Genomic DNA, 12,927 nt, shown 5'->3' with positions numbered 1-12,927 from the left:
CATGTCTAAAGCACTCTCTACAACGCTGAGGCCATCTGACAGCTAAAATAAACATTTGTCTTTGCCTCAGCTGTTTTTTCTTCCAAAGGATGACATCATGTGACCTTGAAGGAACTCCTTCCTGGGTCACTGGCTGTCCTGTTGCTCTGGGCATTGGATGAGTGTGTGTGTGTGTGTGTGTGTGTGTGTGTGTGTGTGTATGTGGAGGGGGGGGGGGCAGAGGGCACTAAACAGTTCCTGTCTTGAACAAATTGAATTAAGCTGAAGGGGCAGAGGCTGTGTAGTCAGAGAGACTGCATGGCATACAGCCCAGCTGATTAGGTACTAACAGTTAAGGCAGGGAGGACTTAGGGAATATAACAAACACGACCTTTTGTCAAGACGATGGCTCACCACACATACACATACACATACACCTGGTCCTGTGTGGCTCAGTTGGTAAGTGCATAGCACGGGCAAAAAAGAGATTGTGGGTTCAATCCCCCAAGGCATCACATACACAAGCTAATAATGTATGAACTCACTCTACAGTAAGGTGTTTCTGATAAGAACGTCTGAGAAGTGGTATATCTTATACACCACATGCCTTCTTGTTATTTGTATTATCTTAAAGCTGTTTGCATGCAGCGGAGGATACAACACTGCACTGTAACATCTCTACCCCTCGCTCTCTCTCCCTCCTCTCTCCCTCCCTCTACCCCTCTCTCTCTCCCTCCCTCTACCCCTCTCTCTCTCACTTCCTCTACCTCTCTCTCTCTCACTTCCTCTACCTCTCTCTCCCTCTACCCCTCTCTCTCTCACTTCCTCTACCTCTCTCTCCCTCTCCCTCCCTCTACCCCTCTCTCTCTCACTTCCTCTACCTCTCTCTCCCTCTACCCCTCTCTCTCTCACTTCCTCTACCTCTCTCTCTCTCTCTCTCCCTCCTCTCTCTCTCTCTCTCCCTCCCTCTACCCCTCTCTCTCTCACTTCCTCTACCTCTCCCTCCCTCTACCCCTCTCTCTCTCACTTCCTCTACCTCTCCCTCCCTCTACCCCTCTCTCTCTCACTTCCTCTACCTCTCTCTCTCTCTCCCTCCCTCTACCCCTCTCTCTCTCACTTCCTCTACCTCTCTCTCTCTCACTTCCTCTACCTCTCTCTCCCTCTTCTCTCTTTCTCTCTCTCTTCCTCCCTCCCTCACTCTCTCACGCTCCCTCTCTCTCTCTCTCTCTCTCTCCCTCTCTCTCTTGCTCTCTCTCTCTCCCTCGCTCCCTCTTTCTGGGTTTTATGTCTAATTACACACGTAACAAAGGACACTGCAGTTCACAACAGGTATAATGTGGCATTTTGTCTAATGGGAGAAGCCAATTAAAATCTAGATCTGACGGTTGTTAATGTACAAGGTAGCTCATAACAGTCAGTGTGAAATGTGTCTCGCTATTGTTTTGTCATCGGTGGGGAAATGATTATGGAGAGGATGGGAAACTGAGGTGTGAGTGTGTGTGAGACAGGGACAGAGAGAGAGAGAGAGAGAGAGAGAGAGAGAGAGAGTGTGTGTGTGTGTGTGTACATGTTAAACTTTGATTTGATTTGACATGCATCATCGTCCATGTGTGTGTGTGTGCATGTCTATGTGAGTGTGTGCGTGCATGTGTTTGTGCACCCATTGATGTGCATTTGCATAACTACATGAGACACGCCAGTGCTCGGCTAAATATCCTTTCTGTGTCTCTGCATCGTTTGGTATTCCCTCTGTGGCTTTGTCCTAATCACCAATGATAACGCTGCACCACCATCTCCTTCTACTGTTTAACCCCCCACACATGTAGATGTCACGATTAGAAAATTATTCAGTCACAACAATCCCCTTTATAACGTTCAAGAGGCATTTCCCATATTTTTCAGATGATATTCATCTGTTTTATGAACGCTTATGACGGACAGCAATCTGGTCTGGTAGTAAAAGGAGTGGTAAACTGCTAAATGAATTCTGATTGGCTGACAGCCGTTGTATATCACACCGTATACCACAGGTATGACAAAACATTTATTTTTATTGCTCTAATTACGTTGGGAACCAGTTTATAATAGCAATAAGGCACCTCTAGGATTTGTGGTATATGGCCAATATACCACGGCTAAGGGCTGTATCCAAGCACTTCGCGTGGCGCCGTGCCTAAGAACAGCCCTTAGCCGTGGTATATTGGCCATATATCACACCCTCTCTGGCCTTATTGCTTAACTACAGTGCCTTGCGAAAGTATTCGGCCCCCTTGAACTTTGCGACCTTTTGCCACATTTCAGGCTTCAAACATAAAGATATAAAACTGTATTTTTTTGTGAAGAATCAACAACAAGTGGGACACAATCATGAAGTGGAACGACATTTATTGGATATTTCAAACTTTTTTAACAAATCAAAAACGGAAAAATTGGGCGTGCAAAATTATTCGGCCCCCTTAAGTTAATACTTTGTAACGCCACCTTTTGCTGCGATTACAGCTGTAAGTTGCTTGGGGTATGTCTCTATCAGTTTTGCACATCGAGAGACTGACATTTTTTCCCATTCCTCCTTGCAAAACAGCTCGAGCTCAGTGAGGTTGGATGGAGAGCATTTGTGAACAGCAGTTTTCAGTTCTTTCCACAGATTCTCGATTGGATTCAGGTCTGGACTTTGACTTGGCCATTCTAACACCTGGATATGTTTATTTTTGAACCATTCCATTGTAGATTTTGCTTTATGTTTTGGAGCATTGCCTTGTTGGAAGACAAATCTCCGACCCAGTCTCAGGTCTTTTGCAGACTCCATCAGGTTTTCTTCCAGAATGGTCCTGTATTTGGCTCCATCCATCTTCCCATCAATTTTAACCATCTTCCCTGTCCCTGCTGAAGAAAAGCAGGCCCAAACCATGATGCTGCCACCACCATGTTTGACAGTGGGGATGGTGTGTTCAGGGTGATGAGCTGTGTTGCTTTTACGCCAAACATAACGTTTTGCATTGTTGCCAAAAAGTTCAATTTTGGTTTCATCTGACCAGAGCACCTTCTTCCACATGTTTGGTGTGTCTCCCAGGTGGCTTGTGGCAAACAATAAACGACACTTTTTATGGATATCTTTAAGAAATGGCTTTCTTCTTGCCACTCTTCCATAAAGGACAGATTTGTGCAATATACGACTGATTGTTGTCCTATGGACAGAGTCTCCCACCTCAGCTGTAGATCTCTGCAGTTCATCCAGAGTGATCATGGGCCTCTTGGCTGCATCTTTGATCAGTCTTCTCCTTGTATGAGCTGAAAGTTTAGAGGGACGGCCAGGTCTTGGTAGATTTGCAGTGGTCTGATACTCCTTCCATTTCAATATTATCGCTTGCACAGTGCTCCTTGGGATGTTTAAAGCTTGGGAAATATTTTTGTATCCAAATCCGGCTTTAAACTTCTTCACAACAGTATCTCGGACCTGCCTGGTGTGTTCCTTGTTCTTCATGATGCTCTCTGCGCTTTTAACGGACCTCTGAGACTATCACAGTGCAGGTGCATTTATACGGAGACTTGATTACACACAGGTGGATTGTATTTATCATCATTAGTCATTTAGGTCAACATTGGATCATTCAGAGATCCTCAGTGAACTTCTGGAGAGAGTTTGCTGCACTGAAAGTAAAGGGGCTGAATAATTTTGCACGCCCAATTTTTCCGTTTTTGATTTGTTAAAAAAGTTTGAAATATCCAATAAATGTCGTTCCACTTCATGATTGTGTCCCACTTGTTGTTGATTCTTCACAAAAAAATACAGTTTTATATCTTTATGTTTGAAGCCTGAAATGTGGAAAAAGGTCGCAAAGTTCAAGGGGGCCGAATACTTTCGCAAGGCACTGTATATTCATGTTTTTATAGGACAGACCAAACCACTACTGTGTTGTGGTTTGTATCTTTGTTTAAGGCAATCAATACACATCAAGGTTAAATCAAATCAAAAATCAGATCTGGGTTCAAATAGGATTTGAAATCATTTCAAATACAGTGCTTGAGTGAGCTCGCAAGGCTTAATGAAGGTCTGTTACACATATATTTCATACCTTCTCAGATTCTTTCATAAAATACCCCGACTTTTGAAAGAGAACAGGATTCTTTAACAACATCCCTGAATTTTAGACAGTGCTCTCCTCAGCTACGAACTCCAAATACAGGACTATGTGGTCAGCCACAATATCTCCCCTTTGTCTTGTTTTTCCTTAACTGCCCACGTAGCTGCGCTCATTGAATTTCAATGGCTTCTCAAATCAGCCTCAATACACCATGTTCAGTCAGTTGGAAGCGCTAGACGCGCGGTTCCATTTTACTAGCGCTGCGGGACTTCTTCCCTCTCCCTCTAACTGACCGCTTTCAAATCAGTTTCCTTCCTTTCAGTTTCCACCCCCCCCCCATCAAATCTGTCACCTCTGAAGTCTCACTTGCAATAGCAAACAAAGAGAATGCTATTCACTGTGAAAAAGCTTATTGCATTGTCCCAAAACAACAATTTACATACTAACCGAAAACAACTACATCGCATGATGCACAATTCAGTGGTCCACTCACCTCCCTTTTTTGCAGGACACAGCAATTTTTGTTTCAACAGTAGACTTTAAAAATGAGTTCACTACAATATACAGTTGAAGTCAGAAGTTTACAGACACCTTAGCCAAGTACATTTAAACTCCGTTTTTCACAGTTCCTGGCATCTAATCCTAGTGAAAAGTCCCTGTCTTAGGTCAGTTAGGATCACCAGTTTATTTTAATAGTAGAGAGAATGATTTATTTCAGCTTTTATTTCTTTCATCACATTCCCAGTGGGTCAGAAGTTTACGTACACTCAATTAGTATTTGGTAGTGTTGGATTCGACATTTTGAACATTGAGATATGAAATAAATGAGAGGAAAGAAGCATAGAATCAAAGGAGAAAGAGACTGGGCCTCTGTAGAAAGACAGATAGCTGTGGAATGTGTTGGAATGTGTTGGGGGACAGGAGCAGAGCAGGGGAGACAGTTGATACAGGGGAGACAGATGGACATCTGTGGATTAGATGAAGGAGGGGTTGAGGTCAGGGGGTGAGGACAGATTCCCTTAAGGGAGTAATAAGGGTTTGATATTCTGTTACCCTCTTTCTGTTGAACCATAAGATGTAAGGACTGGAGAGAAGGCGTGTCTTAAGTAGGATGTATATAACTGTGATGAAGAGAAATGTTTTGGTGTCTAAATACAGCTGTACAGAACCTTTGGGAAGAATTAAACGCGGTTAAAGCTTCTCTAGTGTCCGTGAGTAATTTATTCTGAAAAATAAGAACCTAACAGTAGCATTGCCTTTAAATTGTTTAAGTTTGGTCAAATGTTTCGGTTAGCCTTCCACAAGATTCCCAAAATAAGTTGGGTGAATTGTGGCCCATTCCTCCTGACAGAGCTGGTGTAACTGAGTCAGGTTTGTAGGCCTCCTTGCTCGCACAAGCTTTTTCAGTTCTAACACACACATTTTCTATGGGATTGAGGTCAGGGCTTTGTGATGGCCACTCCAATACCGTGACTTTGTTGTCCTTAAGCCATTTTGCCACAACTTTGGAAGTATGCTTGGGGTCATTGTCCATTTGAAAGACCCATTTGCAACCAAGCTTTAACTTCCTGAATGATGTCTTGAGATGTTGCTTCAATATATCCACATAATTTTCCTCCCTCATGATGCCATCTATTTTGTGACGTGCACCAGTCCCTCCTGCAGCAAAGCACCCCCACATGATGTTGGGATGGTACTTCGGCTTGCAAGCCTCCCCCTTTTTCCTTCAAACATAACGATGGTCATTATGGCCAAACAGTTCTATTTTTGTTTCATCAGACCAGAGGACATTTCTCCAGAAAGTACCATCTTTGTCCCCATGTGCAGTTGCAAACCATAGTCTGGCATTTTTATGGTGGTTTTGGAGCAGTGGCTTCCTCCTTGCTGAGCAGTCTTTCGGTACTTTTGTACCGGTTTCCTCCAGCATCTTCACAAGGTCCTTTGCTGTTGTTCTGGGATTGATTTGCACTTTTCGCACCAAAGTAAGTTCATCTCTAGGAGACATAACGTGTCTCCTTCCTGAGCGGTATGACGGCTGCGTGGTCCCATGGTGTTTATACTTGCGTACTATTGTTTGTACCGATGAACGTGGTACTTTCAGGCATTTGGAAATTGCTCCCAAGGATGAACCAGACTTGTGGAGGTCTATAATTTTTTTTCTGAGGTCTTGGCTGATTTCTTTTGATTTTCGTATGATGTCAGGCAAAGAGGCACTGAGTTTGAAGGTAGGCCATGAAATACATCCACAGGTTCACCTCCAATTGGCTCAAATGATTTCAATTAGCCTATTAGAAGCTTCTAAAGCCATGAGGTAATTTTCTGGAATTTTCCAAGTTGTTTAAAGGCACAGTCAACTTAGTGTATGTAAACTTCTGACCCACTGGAATTGTGATACAGTGAATTATCAGTGAAATAATCTGTCTGTAAACAATTGTTGGAAAAATAACTTGTGTCATGCACAAAGTAAATGTCCTAACCGACTTGCCTAACCTATAGTTTGTTAACAAGACATTTGTGGAGTGGTTGAAAAATGAGTTTTAATGATTCCAACCTAAGTGTATGTAAACTTCTGACTTCAACTGTATGTCGATGATATGAAATGGCTAGTCCTGTATGGGTAGCCATTACGTGCCTGCTGTTGCTGGGTTTCAAGGTATATACTACTAATATAGGCTACTGTAGTGTCAGAGACAAAAAGGGGTCTTGTACTGTGAGTGGTTTGTTGCGTCCATAATGGGTCAATTAGCCTCTGGCATTAGGCCTTTGTAACTGGCCTGAGAGCGACTGGGTCCTGCATAATATAACATTATCTTGAGGTTACTCAAGGATAGACACTCAGAGAGAGAGAGAGAGAGAGGGAAAAAGAGAGAGCAGAGAGAGACAGATTTACAGCAAAATTGCTTTGCTGTTAAAGACATCTGTACAAGATGGGGGTGGTAAGTGCTTGGATAAGAGTGTCTGCTATATGAAATAAATGTATATCTAAAAAGTAATTGAGATGATGACCATGTGACCAGCCAACTCCAGCCAACTCTTCATGAACTATTAACCAATTGAAAACACCCAATCGTGGGTGAGTGCTTAAATAAAAAGTCATTGGATCTGGCAAGCAGTAAAGGTACAAACTGGGATCCTGTGATACAAAGGGAATGTGAGCTCTGGCCAAAAGTAGTGCACTACAAAGGGAATAGGGTGCCATTTCAAAGACCAGTCCCAGTACTCCCATGACCTCCCAAACCCATAGAACGTCTGCAGTCTAAAACAGGGCCTGCTCAAAATGATTTACTGTATATGCAAATAACCCTTTGGAGTGTGGGCTGCCAAAAGCAGCACAACATACCTTGAAAAGGGAGCCATTTCAGACACAGCCCCAGTACTGAGACCTACAGATCAGTTGTCTGTTAGCTGTCTAAAAGGAGGGCAGGAGAAGGCTGTAGACAGACTGAGAGGGTGGTGATGGATGCGGTGGCATAAACTTGGCACCCAGGGTGGAGGGAGGCCAGCTCAGAGGGTGCCAGAGAAATGCCAGAGGGCTCCGCTGTGTTGGCATGGCCTGTTATTGGAGCAGTCACAGGCATCAGTGACATGCCAAATGCCACCCTCGCCTGAACAGTGGCTCTAAACAGTAACTAACCAGTGAGAGAAAAATAATAGCCATCTGCACTAGTGGTATGTGGTTGGATGATGTCCTAGGTGTGGGGACCAGAAGTCCTCACAAGGATAGTAAAACAAGGAAAATTCGGACAAGTGGGGAATATTTCGCCAGGCCCAACAAGGAAAAAGGCTATTTTAGGGGTTAGGTTTAGGGTGAGGATTACAATTGGAATTAGGGTTAGGGATTGGGGGTGAGGTTTAGGTTTCAAGGTTAGGGGTAGGGGTAGGTTTAGAGGTTAAGGTTAAGGCTAAGGAAAATAGGATTTTGAATGGGAATAAATGTTTTGTTCCCCATAAGGATAGTGTTTTTGTGTGTGTGTGTGTATGTATGTGTGTTATTTGAGAAAGAGGGTGACATTTTGACTATTCAACTTAGCATTTGTTGTAGTCCAAATAGTGTTTAGTTTCAAATACACTGTGTGGCAAAGCTCTAAACCTAAATACAGACTTTCGACCCTCGCATGGATGTCACGCTGCACAATTAAAAGCTTCTGGAATACATGAAACAACACATTGAGTGAAAAATCAAAATCCTCCCTGTTGGCTTTTCATTCGAATCAGAGGTGGGATTCATCCCAACAACTTTCATTCCCTATTCCCTCCCTTCTAGAATCGAATACGCTATGATATGCCATCAATCCACACATCGTCAAAATTGATCTTATTTTACAAGTCGACTTGTTCTCACTACCTTTGATCAGTGGACTTGACGGGGTAGTAAATATCTTTGAGAATATTATTAACCCTGAAAAAATTATTGTTTCGAAACATTGTTGAGGTACAATCCTGACATGGGCACAGCCATTAACTGGTTGATGATCATGTTCAATGGGAGGCATCTAAAAATAATTGCAGGCTGCTTCATGTGATCTAGTGGAGGTTGCCATGACAACCCTGCTTGTTTTCATGTCAAAGGGGCCAGCTGAGACTATGCCAGCACTGTAGCAGGATGGAGTGAGGCAGGGAGGGATGGAGTGAGGCAGGGAGGGATGGAGTGAGGCAGGGAGGGATGGAGGGAGGCAGGGAGGGATGGAGGGAGCCAGAAAGAGGAGTAAAAACCCAGGGCTGTCAAGTCACTCTCTCCTTTTCCTCCTCCTCTTCCTTTCGCCCAATCTTTCTCTCCATCTTTATTCTCTCCCTCTCCATCTCTCTCTTTCTCTCCATCTTTCTCTTTCTCTCTCTCTTTCCCTTCCTCTTTTTCCTCACCTTTCTCTCCATCTCTCTCTCTCTCGCCCTCCAGCTCTCTGTCTCTCAATCACAAAATGTTTCTTAATCTCTTTGCAACTTGGCCTCAGGGAAATTTGTAGGATTTGGTATGTAAATTAGTTCCCTCCATTTAGTATGATATATTACTTGACGTTAGGTCACGTCATGAATTAAAAAGTGGTCGTACAATATCATCCAAATTGGATGAAGTAACTTATCATTCGTATTATAGTATTATACATCTTTTTCTGAAACCAGGCTGCTTAGGAGGTACATTTTTAGTTAGCTGAACAAATGACAAAAGTTAGGAGAATTTACTTAAAAGGTTAGGAGAACTAATAACAAAGATTAGGATAATTTACATAGCAGGTTAGGTGAATTAAGTTAAGGAAAAAGGTTAGGGGAAGGTTTAGCTAAAATGTTACAGTTGTCCCCAACGCGACTCCAACATGTAACCTTTGGATTGCTAGATGGTATATGCCCACCCATCCGACCTCCATCATTTTGTTTCTGTCTTAAATAACCAGACCATTATTGCATTTGTAACGTAATATATCATACTTGGAGGTGCAAAAATCAAATATAAAAAAGTCAATGTCTGTCCAATGAGTTCAGTCTGCTCTTTGCCCAGTATCTCCCATCTGTACAGAGAGGAGAGCCTAATACATGGGCATACCACTCCTGGCTCCATGGAAACACAACGTACTTCAGGGACACATAGTCAGTTAGTCTTTGACTCATTTTCACTATTTTCTTACTGTGGCCATGTTCAAGGGTACTGATGCTGAGGCTGATTCTCCCCCCTCTCCGCTCCCCTCCTCCGCCTATCCACAGACACTAGCAGCCAATCCCAACTACCCCCCCCCCCCCCCCACACACACACACACTCCCCCCTCCCTGCGGAGCTAAAAATGGAAAGGCTAAAAATAGACGGCAGAGATTTTTCACTTGAGAGAGCAAAAATTACCTGGAGCCAAAAAATGTCAGGCGGAGGCCTGTCGATGGGCTATTTATAGTGTTGGAACATGTGTAATCGGTCACAACGTGACAAGTGCAATTACAGAAGGAGACGTTGACATTTGTTCAGCCAATGTTCATATTATTTTTATAGACCCTGAGTGAACGGCAACCAAAACACTGCGTTGTGATGTTATTTCAGTACCGAGTCAACTCCACTCTTTTTGCTCAAATTGCACATGGTTCAGTGCCCTGAGTAAGAACACACAAAGGCCAGAATTCGCACACACACACACACACACACACACACACACACACACACACACACACACACACACACACACACACACACACAAACTGTCCGTTTATTTAGTCTTTTCATGAGTTTGATGATTTGTTTTGTTTTCAGCTTATATTGTGCCAAATCCATTATGATAGCCAAGACCTAGAAAACAAAGGGACTTCTTCCAGGAGATAGCGGATCAACCCAAAAAATTGCCCATATGAATTTCATTTCAAATCAGCCGTGGTGTTGATTGTAGTGATACACGTTACACGTTTCCTCTTGCACGTGATGCCAGCCTCTGGGGCTCAGTGGGATTGCTAGGAATAGAAATGTTCAGATCAATGGTGTACGGATGGGTACACCGTCCGTCGTTGGAGCGCTCGGCCAAGCCATCAAAAGTCTTCATTACGACCCCTCATCCCCAACGATGTTATCTTCCTTGTTAGCACTGATTGACTGATATTGATTTATTACTATTACTATTAGTGTATCATGAGGAATATACATAATGGGCCACTGAAATCTACAATGTTATGTTTGTTATTGTTTTTGCCAGTAATGTGATGACTCAGCACAGGAGCACTGGCAGCCTCATTTGGCCTAATTCTTAAAAGAGATGGATATTTTTAAAAGCGTTTTAAAAGCAAGCGTGCACCAGAGATTACAATCATGTTCGACGTCACTCGTCGGTCTCCCTGAAAACAAAGGCCTTGTGATCAGGATCTGAAACACCGTCTAAAATGGTAACCTAGCTGATTAATGCACAAAGGACAATGCTAAAGCCAGAGAGGTTTGTCTGAAATGGAAATGTGTGCTTACTGAGAAGGGAGACTAAAGGGAGGGGGTTCAGTTCTGCCTTTCTGATGTGGCTAGGAAGTGTCTAGGCTAGGGATGCAGTCTGTGAAGGACAGATGGTGTTCCTTTCCAAAAGGGTGGAGTGTATACTGGTGGTATTACAATCCCCTTGGCATAGTAGTAAAAGCAAGACAGAGAACGACACAGAGCAGAGTGGCTACGGATAGGTGTGTGTGTGTGTGGGGGGTAAGCTCTGTATTACCTACAGTGCGCATCACACACACCGCCACATCAATTCATTTCCGCACTTTGCTTTTATCAAAACTAACTTGCAAGCCTTTCATCTTGCACATTTTCCATTCCAGCCTATTTTCAAAGAAACAACACAGGAAAAACCAATGTACTCCATCTGCCTTTTGCATCGTTCTTGAATTGCAGTGGCATTTGCGCATGGCATTAAAAAATAATAATTTTAACTTCAATTTTCTCAACAACAAAATAATAATTACATGTATTTGGGTATATATTCCCATTCTAAATCAACTAATATGGCAGCTTAATGACTTGAAATATGTTTTACCATTTTGACACCATTGTGTCACCAGTAGGAGTAGTAACATCAATGACAATCTCTCACGGACAGACTACGTAAACATAAATGGTAATGTAGGTCTGTCATGATACCACAGGATGTGTGCGATAATGAGCAGTATTAGTTTCCCAGGTGTTAGCATCTTTTACATTTCGGGAAGGGGAGGGGACATTTGGCCTGCCCCTAACTTGCCAAGAGAGAGGGTGGAGCTCTTCGTTCCAGGTTCCGATCCTCGTTTTGTCTCTTCTCTTAACACGTATGGACCCAGAACTTAATCGAGCATCTGACCAATTACGCAAGTCTTTGGTTCTGGGTTAACTGAGATTATACCATTTGACAGTTACACCAATGATCCATTTGAGGTAAAATAGGATTTTCTGAAATGGAGGCCACAGATGCTCAAATCTAACCTAATTAACCCTTTAAAAATAATTTACTAAAGTGATATGATTAATAATTTTGCTCACAATGTAATTTCCCTTCATTTAAATTGAGTAACACCAAATGACACTTTTGATCAAATTATCAATGGAATTCTCAAATGTATGACAGACTAAAAGGGTGTGATTAGCTAATACTTTTAAAAAATATAGACCCCTCCCCCAATAACAATTTGCTACTTGAGGGAACGCTAAAGATCCTTGTATATCTTTGTAATTGTTGTCATTTTCAAGGCGTTCACACCAAATGACATTAAACTTTGGGACACATGATATTTGTAAAAACAAGTTATTTTAATAGGCGTCTTTCTTTTTATTGATGATCTATACAATATATACAAGTAGTTTGTTTACTTTCTATCATAAACAAATAATAGATATCTAAATCTCAATAGATCTCAAAATCCCCGAAACATGTCACTATACAACTCTACTGGGTCACTACTGGGACAAGCAAATTGGCTTACTCTAAGTACTTTAAAGATGGAATCCGCAGTAGGGGAAAACAGCACTACAGTCCGCCCCATGGCCGTAGTTATTGTTTTGTTGACGAAGCAAAGGTGGGGAGCGTCACGCATCGAGGTAAAAATTGCAGTCCATATTGTGCTGTTCTATCGCTCGTGCAGTGACGTCAGAGGGGAAGAAAACGGTGTTTGTTGTTTGCAGTAACTTCTTTGTTGTTGTATAATATCCCAAACTGACGTGGCCATTTCACCAATTAAGGATTCTAGCTTTAAACAATGCATAAACAGAAAGTTTTGCTGTATAAATGACATGCATTACGTTTTATCATTGATAAACAGACCAATGTAAACAAAAACATGTACGATGTGTAGCTATTTGGGATAGGGGGAAATATTTTCACGTCCGGATGAAAAGCGTGCCCAAAGTAAACTGCCTGTTACTCAGGCCCAGAAGCTAGGATATGCATATAGA

At 42.5% G+C, this 12,927-nt stretch overlaps 1 protein-coding gene across 9 annotated transcripts in view; it reads right to left on the bottom strand.

Annotated features, from left to right (window-relative positions):
• Positions 1-12,927, bottom strand: part of acot7 (acyl-CoA thioesterase 7) — a 71,983-nt gene that overhangs the window by 8,089 nt on the left and 50,967 nt on the right. The window contains exons 11-12 of one of the 9 annotated variants that reach the window (XM_031794059.1): positions 5,616-5,619; positions 1,672-1,778 (exon numbers count right to left, since the gene is read on the bottom strand). The exons of the other annotated variants lie outside the window; for them this stretch is intronic. Of the exons in view, the coding sequence (XP_031649919.1) occupies positions 1,687-1,778; positions 5,616-5,619 (96 nt within the window). The 3' untranslated portion in view covers positions 1,672-1,686. Of the gene's footprint in view, positions 1-1,671; positions 1,779-5,615; positions 5,620-12,927 lie in introns of those variants that run through there. 9 annotated transcript variants of the gene reach the window in all.

The sequence above is a fragment of the Oncorhynchus kisutch genome, linkage group LG17, assembly GCF_002021735.2.
Source record: "Oncorhynchus kisutch isolate 150728-3 linkage group LG17, Okis_V2, whole genome shotgun sequence".
NCBI lineage: Eukaryota > Metazoa > Chordata > Actinopteri > Salmoniformes > Salmonidae > Oncorhynchus > Oncorhynchus kisutch.
The sequence above is the reverse complement of the archived record's forward strand: the minus strand, read 5'-3'. Positions and strand labels throughout refer to the sequence as shown.